General features: G+C 43.9%; 1 protein-coding gene across 1 annotated transcript; it reads right to left on the bottom strand.

Moving 5' to 3' along the window:
- Nucleotides 1–475: 475 nt before the first annotated feature.
- Nucleotides 476–9,538, bottom strand: NAAA (N-acylethanolamine acid amidase). The gene is made up of 11 exons (XM_082282672.1): nt 9,323–9,538; nt 9,008–9,172; nt 7,384–7,510; nt 6,589–6,679; nt 4,740–4,816; nt 4,098–4,270; nt 3,708–3,770; nt 3,090–3,156; nt 2,583–2,611; nt 1,591–1,672; nt 476–839 (listed from the first exon to the last, which is right to left on the bottom strand). The coding sequence occupies exons 1-10, from the start codon at nt 9,490–9,492 to the stop codon at nt 1,597–1,599; spliced, it is 1,038 nt and encodes a 345-aa protein (XP_082138798.1). The 5' UTR covers nt 9,493–9,538; the 3' UTR covers nt 476–839; nt 1,591–1,596.
- Nucleotides 9,539–9,640: the final 102 nt, after the last annotated feature.

The following is a 9,640-nucleotide window of genomic DNA, read 5'->3' as shown; positions in this document are numbered from 1 at the left end:
CCACACCTTCACACAGGTGACATTTTATCCAGTGAAGAAGGGCACCTTTCAGCTTTACTTGAAGGTATCCACTGGTCTTGACTCTTCAAATTGCTCAGTATTTCTGGAGTACACCTAAGTGCCCAAACTCAATATACAGTCACAGCACAACCTGACAAAAACCCCACTGCTCTGCACTGTAAAACAAGCTGTTGACTTGTACTGCAGGCAACTTGATCCAAATGCACAAAAAATGAATAAAACCCTTTTTAACCTCACTGCTACCCAACACAACCTCCTCTTATCAACCAAGGAGAAAAGTGCATTACCACAATTCCTGAAACAGCCCCCAATTTCTGATCAATAAAATAACTAGTTTACAGCTGTGTATGCTGCTGACTGCTGCATCTGCCCCTGTTAGGCCCAGGATCAACAACTCCTCATAGGTGAGGGAAAAGGATGATGACACAGAAATAACTCCACAAGCTTTCATAGGTCAAGCTATCAGCTGAATATTTTTATTTCATTATATTCAGACCTACAGGCCATGTAACTTACAAAATGTATTTATTAGTCAGCACAGAAAGTACATTGCAGTTGTACAACTCTTACCAAAAATAGTACAAGCCATGTTTACCCATCAACATCTACTAGAGCACCCATTTAATTACAAAAAATTTCAAACTCCCATTACAGGTCATTAACAGGATCACCTGCAACACTCCAAGGAGTTAACAAATCGCTATTTCCTGAATGGTTCACATCAGTAATGAACCAAAGCCACTGTATTGCTCCCAGGAGTGATTTGAAAAGCATATGTTAGTCTTGCACAGCTTCAGCTTCTCACTCAGTGTGTTGAACTAGAAAAATAGGTAAGAGAGCACAGGTTTGTCCAGAGTTAAGTAACAAACAAATTTTACACAATCTCTAGAAATAATTACTCTTGCTGAAATCAGATCTGACTAAACTACAAATATAATAGCAATTACATGGTTTTAAAAAGCTCTTTAAACTGGAATACAGCTTCTTGTGCTCTTGTCAAGGCCATGCAACCAGTTTGTTGGCACAGAAATTATCATAATATCTCTCTGAAGCTGTCCCATGAGGCAGCTTATGAGCTCAAGGACTTGAGCTTATTCTGCACATTCACAGGACAAAGCCCCCAAAGGATGCTGCTCACATTCAGTCACTGGTGAGCAGCCATTACAAACAAAGCTTGATTTTTCTTGGTGCTAAGTGCATCATCCCCTCCTGCTGGGATTCGGTTCCCTCTGGCAGGGCTTCCTGTTATCATCCACCTGGACACAAGCAAGTGCAGTAGAGGGGAGTGGTAAAAATAGCCAAAACATTCCCAGGGGGAACCTCCACCTTTAGGTTGCAACATCCACCCCTTCCTCTCTGATCAAAACTCTTCCTAAGATCATCTCCAAGAGTTTCACTAAGAGAGTCAATATTTAACTCCCTCTATAACAACAAGGAAAGGTATTTATCCAAGAGCAATAAACAAGCAGAATCAGGAATTCAGACTGGGTCACTGGAGTGCCACTGCAATACTTTTTCCCCCCCTCAGTGACTCTGCAGCTGAAATGTGTAAGTACAGATGCCACTTACACCTCTTCACTCCTCTGTTCTCACCCACGTCTGGTACCGATCTGGAAATGCAGCACTCATGACTGTGGTGTACACTGTGTTACTGGCAGGGAAAGAGCAACAGAGTGAGTGACATTCCAAAGGCAGGAAGGGCAATTTAGCTAGCCAGCAAAGCAGCAGAACAAATTTTTGCAGAAACGAATGTTCTGCTTAGGTACAGAAGGATTAGGAAAAGAGACTGATCAAATTAAAGACTGTTGGCACTAATTTCTAGCGCTCTTTTCCCCATTCAGCACAATAGAGGAACTGTATTTCCACATCCTTTTCATCACTGTATTAAACAATCAACACTGTATCTATGTCACAGCTGAGATGGACCTCTTGCTTTCCCCCTTCGCTCACACTGACAAGGCAGAAGAGAGGTCCTGGCATTGAGGAAGCCATTGCCAAGCTGCAGTGAGAATGACTGATGCAGAGAATATACCCAGCTCCATGTAAAAGTAAACTAAACCAGGATAACCTGCGAAAGTGCAATTTCTGGAACATTACAGAAGATGGGTATACTAAAAGAAATCTCTTGGAAACCCAGTCAATGGTACATAAAAGCTTCATCCCACTTACTTTATTACACATTAATCAGAGCTGTATCAGAACATGCAGAAAAGGTACTGTCAGTCTTAACACCAACCCGAAAATTCCAAAAGTGGGGAAAGCACTCAGTGTGACATCCAGCTGCTCCTCCAAAGGAGTCATTTGTTTCACCACTCCAAAGCAATTTCCCATTACTAGACTGAGCCCCAACAAGTGCAGTTCCCTGACTGAAGTGGCAGACCCAAGAGGAAGGGTGTGGTCCAAGTGAAAATAGAGGGTCATGAACACAACCCAAAACCTTAGCTGGGAAACCACAAGACCCAGACAAATAAGGAAAATCCTCAGAAAGCTTGTGGTTTACTTTCAAGTGGCTTGAGGCACAGCAGGAGGCGCAGATCAACATCTCTCGATCTAATACTTACTTGTTTAAGACTGGCTTCACTGACAACACCTGCACAGAAAGTTTGAAGAGGTGTCATTTGGGTAGATAAACAGAGAAATGGCTATTTAAAAAGAACAGTAGGATGAAGTTATGAAAGGACTAATACAAAGTCAAGGATTCGTTGCTTTTTTTAACATCAGACCATTTTACAGAAGTACTTTCAAAAAAGCCCTCTGAAAGCGATTCCAATTCCCGAAGCTCAGTATGTCTAACGCTATGTGCCTGTGCTTGAAATGAACTGCACAAAGATGATGGGATTCACCTCCTGCACTTCCCACCTGAATTGGTGGACTGTTACAAAATGCCTACATAGGAGTCCAGAAGCATTTTAAACAACTTTCAGTCTTCAACCCCCCCCTAGAGACAGCTGTGCAGTAAACCTTGTTCCCCACAAAAAAAGCACAGCTTTTCAATCCCTGATAAAAGAGCACTTCTGCTTCGTCAAAGAACTTAAAGAGTAAATCACAATGCAGAATTTGAGAACTACCTTAAAGAGTGTATCCAAATTGATGTTGTGCTGTCCAGTAGCATTGAGAGCTTTGATGGCTGCAGTTCTGTGGGAAAGCAACATATTATCAAATAAATACACTTGTCTGTTCCAAAGGCTACAAAGCACCAACACAAACAACTTCTTACTAAAGGCCTTGATGTTGAAATGCTTGCTTTGGTCTAAAAGAACCCCAAGTTGTGTGACTGGATCTCATCTCACACTGTTACTACTCCATTGAGTATATGCCAATAAGGAGCTTGCCAATCTCTTTTTATGCACTACACAGCCTAAAAATCACGTTTGAGCACCTTTCTAGTGCTATCCAATACTTTAGCACTGTCAACCTGAGTCATTTACCTTCTACTCAATTTTGCTTTCTGAGCAACTCTTTGGCCATGGCCTCATCCTTGCAATTTCTCATTATTTGTGCTAATCACTGCCTCACACCCTTCTCCTCTAGCATCTGCAAATATTGCTCTACAGCTCATGTGCTCCCTTCAGAGCAGCATTACAAGAACTGAATGAGCTGCCTGTTCAAGGAGAAAACACCTGCCCATACCTCTAACCTCTTGGAAAGTAAGTATTCTCTCCCCACAGACCTTTAAATCAATTTACCTACGATCATCAGAAGGAGGAGGGGTAGTCCAATGATCATAGTTTGTCTCCACACGAAACCACCTGTAACAAGCATATAAGCAAGCAAAAGGTGAATCAGTAGGTAATTCACTAAGTCCAACAATCAGCATCCCTGTATTGCCAAAAGGAAAAATCTTCCTCAAAAGTCAACTCCCTCCACCTGCTGCAGGCCCACGGGCCCCATGTTGGTAGACGCAAGACCCTTTACCATCAACTGTGGAACACAGGAATGGGGTGGGTGACCTTGGATCTCCTGCCATAAGCGATGACCAAAAGGTGCCCCAGATCTCTCAAGGGAGTTGTGCCACTAAGCCAATTGCTCAGAAGGGAACGGGAGAAGCAAAAATGTAGTAGCTTTTTCCTACTTACGCTCCACCTAAGGGATCAAGAGGCCAAAGATCTGCTGGCCCTCTTCTGTTCCTTGTTATGACCATGCCTTCTTTGGGTGAGATGCCTCCCACAATATAGTAAACTTCAGCAATGATGGGAATGCTAGCCAGTCTGAGAACAGCGGACTGGAAGTCCTCTGCTTCACTCAGGGTCTAATGCAAAACAGAGATGATGGTGAGGTTAAGCACAAAAACAAGCACTGGGACATCTCCAAAAGAATAAAGGTCCAGTTTTTCTGAAAATGGTAATTGACTCAAGTGCTACTTGAAGATATTAATATAGCAATATATAAAAGGATAAAATAACGCCTAGCACAGGTATTCACCATCTTGGAGTACAGCTGTCTTAACAGGTTATGACACAAGTCACAGCTAGCTGAATCACTCCCTAGGAAGGAAGTCTTGGCACAGCTTCTCCAGGACCTTTGGCATTGGAGGTTGCCACCCAAAAGGACCAGAACTGCCTCATTACTAGACAGCACAGGGTCAACATTTACTTTCTCCTGAAAAATGCATTTACTTATCAAGTTGGTAAGGTTTCTGTGCAGCTGATTCTAATTTACTAGATGTTTAAGGACAAATGCCACATCTGTGAAATGTAAGAACAACTCAGTGCACTTACATCTCTGACAAGCCAGCTGACAGGGTAATTCCTATTGAGGAAAGCAGCTATAGCATTTTCCCACCATCTACCACCATCTGGGGAGAAAAAAATAAATTACTATAAATGTAATTAAATACAGCGAGACAAGGTAGGTGCCCATCAGCACAAAGTATCAACATTTTACGGGACAAATGCCAACAAGGAGCACAACCTTCGGGTGAAATATAAATAGACAACGTAATACCAACTGACAGCCACAGCAGCTAGATTAACACCCCTGCTTTCCAGAAAGCTTTTCAGACCTGTCGTGACAGGAGTGATAATAATCACCTCATTACTCACCTTACTGAAATATTAAAACAGGAATAACTCCACAGAAATAATAAAACAGCTTAAAAAAAGGTAGTGATAGTGTTTGTATTATTGAGAAAAGTATGAGAAGTGCAAAAACGAGAAGGCCAAGTTTGTTACTATTTATACACTCACACTTTGCAAACCACAAAAATATCCATCTGCTTGTCACTTGATAGACCTTTACTCTGATTTATTCATCCTGCTTCCCACCATAGTGCACATGCTCCTTTGCCTCAATTGGCAGTTCAATTGGAAAGAACTGAAAACAGCTTTCACTTCAGATAAATCAGCAAGCAGTCAGCAGCAGCCCATGGACAGGACTGCAGCACATGTGAAGCGAACATAGGACATGGAGAGACATAGGACTTGGGTACACACAAGATTTCCTCAATCAGGCCTTTGCACAGATATGATGAACACTTAACACTTGCCTTTAAGCAGAACCAAAAGCAGTTTGCTCCTGTAAGTATCAGCCCTGGACATTTCAGTTTTGAAAATATTAACTGACTACTCTGGAATCAGAAGCAGTGTGCATGCAAACTGTGGAAAGAATTCAGTGAATCCAACAAGGCAGCATTAACCAAGCACACAGGAAGCAAGAGGTGCAAGCGCTCCATAGCAGAACCCCTACTCACAGATAATGCACGGGTGGAACACATTCAGTGAATATTGTTTGCATAGCTAAGGAGTTCTAGAACAGATTGTTCAAGCTCAAAAAGAAAAGAGCTTATCACCATCGCAAGGGAAAAATAAACGTTTTAGATGTTGGTTCTGAGAATACATTATTGCCAGTTCTAACAGTCACCTAATAAAGAACAACAAAGTATCAGCTTCTTAAAAGGAATGAAAGGGGAAAGAAACAGAAGAGACAACTTCCCAATCTTTGAGCTGGACATAACTATCATTATTTGTGAAACTGAAGCCCTGATGAAAAAAGGCAGTGACCTTTCCCTGCCTTCCCCTCTGCTACAAGTTTTAGCTCTCAGGAGTGACATCTCTCAACTTCACTCTACTATTGATCTCGGTCAACTGCCTTTGCAGTGTCTCCAGGCATTCCCCTCAAGCCCCTCTGCCTTTCCCCTAGATCTGTCTTATGCTTCTCTTGACCTCCTCTCTTTCCAACTACCTTATGAACCCAGACAACAGTGGAATACAGCATAACCAGGAAAGGAGCCTTTTCTTTGCTGTCCAAACTGCATCTTATCTCAGGCCCCACCCTGCCACTTCCAATGGTGTCTCTTGACCAGACCACATCTTTTACAGCTTTCCCAAGGCTTTCCTCGTCATTTGACTCTTTCAGCTCAGGTGACACTGCTGACCAATACCTACTCCCACACAGCAGCCAAAACCAGGCATGTGTGCTTTCACTCCCTGAGGGGAAGGCAAGGCATTCCACTTCAGATCCTTCCTGGCAACCTTAACCTCACTGCTCCCTCTAATAGAACAAGACCAGGGCAGGCAACACTCAACAAAAACAACACACAACATCTACTGTGGAAGACACTTCCTTTACCTCGTTCATCTCCGGAGATTGTGAACTTGTGTGGACTTTGCCCAGTCCATAAGCCTACATAACCAAGAAAGGTGGTGCCTTGGTATGCTACCTGAAACCAGGAAAGAGAGCAGTTCAGCATTCCAGAACAGAACACTGCTGGAACCTGCAACCCATACATCTTTCTATAGCTTTCATACCTACATTACTGTAAAATACTGTGCTTTCAGTTACAGTAAAATATGCCAAGTAAATTACAAAGGGACTCTAAGGCCTCAAATTCACTGCATTTCATTTGTTTGTGATCACCAACTGCTGCAAAACTATTGCTCAAGTTAAACTGCCAAGCAACAAACAGCAACTTCTCCATTTACAAAATGGATTAATGAACATTACAAAAAAAAAAACCAAAAACAACAGACTAACCAAGCTGCACTAGCAACTACTTAAGTTCTGGAAATCTGCATCTAAAAACAAACTTATTGGTGACAAAAACTCACAAAGTCTAAAAAAAAAAAAAGCCTTAGAATTAGTACATTTCCTTTTTTCAACATCCCTTAGAAATAACGATCTTCATTACTAGTTACTAGATTAAGCTGTTCTACTTTTTCCAGTCCATCACCATAAACTGGATGTCCAGAAAGCCAAGAAAAGCAGCATTCATCTCAGACTCCAGGAACATAACTGTGTTGCTCTAACAACCCAGTATAGTTGGGATGGCAAACTCATTCCTACATTAAATCTCCCACCTAAGCAGCTATAGAGCTGTCCCATTCTTCATGGAACATCACCCACCACACCAACCCTGGATCATACCTGCCCACCCTTTATAAACCGCACATCAAGTGTGATCTTGCTCAATATATCAACAAAAGCATAATCCAGGTTCCGGCCGTGGTAAACGTTTCCTTTGTCATCCTGAGCAACAATGCTTGTACAGAACCTGCAAACAGAACAGGGCAAGGAATGGCTGAATGCACAGCTATGACACTGCTTGCAATACTCTAGCTGAAGGAGCTCAACGTTTCAGGAGTAATTGAGCTGATACTCTGCTAAGTGTTTTATTAACGCAACCACACAAAGAGGAGTCCAACACCACACCACAGTCCAGCAATTACAGGGCAGGCAGAAAGCAGCACTTCTACTCCGGAAAAGTGTCGTTATTTCATTTCACTTTTCTAAGTCATAATGAAAAGCTGACATCTGAAAGCATCCATAAAGTGTCACACTTCCTGCATTTAATTTTGATAATTTCACTTCCATTTGGGATCTCTATAATTTTAATCCCAAGTAGAAAAAATCAAGTTCCATCAACAAAACTGAAAAGCATTGGTTGTTCAAGTATCAACCAATTCAATAACAGACTATTCTCTAGAACAGAAAGTGTGCTAAAACTCCTCGTGTAACAAGCTCAGTTTCATTAAAACAGGCTTTTTTTGGTGGAGTATATTGCATTAGCAAGAAATTAACTTATTTTCTCTGCAGTTAGGAGTTGGTTATTTCGGCGAGGCATAACCCTGCCTCTCAAAAATACAGAGGTACAAAATTCTTCACACAAGTAGGATATTCCCAGTTGATGGGGGTTTCTAGTATCCCAGCCAAGAAATTGAATTTCAGGGACCTTGCTAGGACTGAGTGTGGTAAGTATGCTCTGTGAAAATAGTAAAACAGCCAGCATTTAAATGTACCATAGGCAATATTAGTCCTTACTTAAAAAAGGATCCTAAAAAAAGGAACTGAGTACCATACATTAAGACAAAAAAACCCAAATGCAAACAAGGGGCCACATGCCTTGATATTTTTAAAATGTATATGGAGAAATATTTTAGGACTCCCGGAGGCAACACCAAGTGTTGATTATTCTCCTGCACCACGTTTCTAGGGCAAAAAGAGACAATGAAACAGAGCACTTTTTCACGGAGACTTTGTTTGCTGCCATAAAGTATACTGCGGTCATTTTCCACTGTTCAAATCAGGAAGCGATATTATGCAGCTGTTATGAACCTTCATCTAGAAAATTGTTTAGCAGTAACTTTATCTCAGACAAATGAGAGAGCAACTACTTCTTCTAGCCTCCTTCACAGCAATTTTTAAATGTCAGAGAACATGACATCATCTTCAAATATAAATGATCTCAACTACTTTTGGATAGACATACCGTACCGACAAAAATTAACTTTGGATTTTAATACATTTACATAGGTATAAGTACATACACAAAACCATGGCAGATCGATACCACTTGTACTCCGCAAGAGAAAACAATTGTTTCTCCTTCCATTCAGCATCCAAACTGCCAAAAGAGAATGAAACCTTCTGGCTGAACAGATGAAGTGGTCCCAGAACAGACCATGCAAGTCACCCGCCACGTGCCTTCCCCCCCGCTGAACTAAAGCTCTACAGCCTCCTGTACGAGACCGTGTAAGTACCCGACACTTACGCAGTGGATTCGTAGGCGAAGTTCAGCAGGATTCCATCTCCGAGACTTACTCCCAGTGCTTTGCACATCCCCGCGATCTCCCCCGCGAAGGGCTGCGGCATGAACAGCTCCAGTTCGGTTGCTATGGGCTGGATGACTTGGTGCACCCATTTCGGTACGCTCTCGCTGCAAGACACAGCCGGGCCGTTAGCCGAGAGCGGGCCGGCGGCTCACACCCGGCACCCCTGCGCTGCTCCGTCAGCCCCTGCCGGCGCTGCCCCGCTCGTCCCCCATCCCCGCGGCCACCCCCGCGCCGGGCTGCCCGGCCGCACGCACTCGATGACCCGCCGGACGGCGGCGCGCAGGAAAACGGGGTCGAAGTGCCGCAGCACGGGCAGCCAGCGCTGCTCGGGCGGGCTGTCCAGGCTCACGTTGCAGCGCAGCGGGGCCGCCGCCCCCGCCGCCCCGCACAGCAGCGCCAGCAGCGCCCACGGCCCGCAGCCCATGGCGCAGGATGGAGCGGCCGCGGCGCCCCGGGGCCAGCCCGCCCTTCCCCGCGCCGCAGGGCCCGCCCCGGCCCCGCCCGCCCCGAGGCGCCACCGCCGGCCCGCGCGGAGCCTGCAAGCCCGCTCCGTGCCGCGGGACACGGCAACC

The sequence above is a fragment of the Coloeus monedula genome (assembly GCF_965178545.1).
Source record: "Coloeus monedula genome assembly, chromosome: 5".
NCBI classification, from domain to species: domain Eukaryota; kingdom Metazoa; phylum Chordata; class Aves; order Passeriformes; family Corvidae; genus Coloeus; species Coloeus monedula.
This window is presented reverse-complemented; position numbering and strand designations above follow the sequence as displayed.

Bases quoted from the DNA above. Each gene is read 5' to 3' on its own strand.
- NAAA (XM_082282672.1), bottom strand. From the start codon at position 9,492: ATGGGCTGCGGGCCGTGGGCGCTGCTGGCGCTGCTGTGCGGGGCGGCG. The intron at 9,173-9,322 runs GTGCGTGCGGCC...TGTGTCTTGCAG, and splicing joins GCCGTCCGGCGGGTCATCGA to CGAGAGCGTACCGAAATGGG. The intron at 3,157-3,707 runs GTAAATTGATTT...GCTTTCCCACAG, and splicing joins CCTCCTTCTGATGATCGTAG to AACTGCAGCCATCAAAGCTC.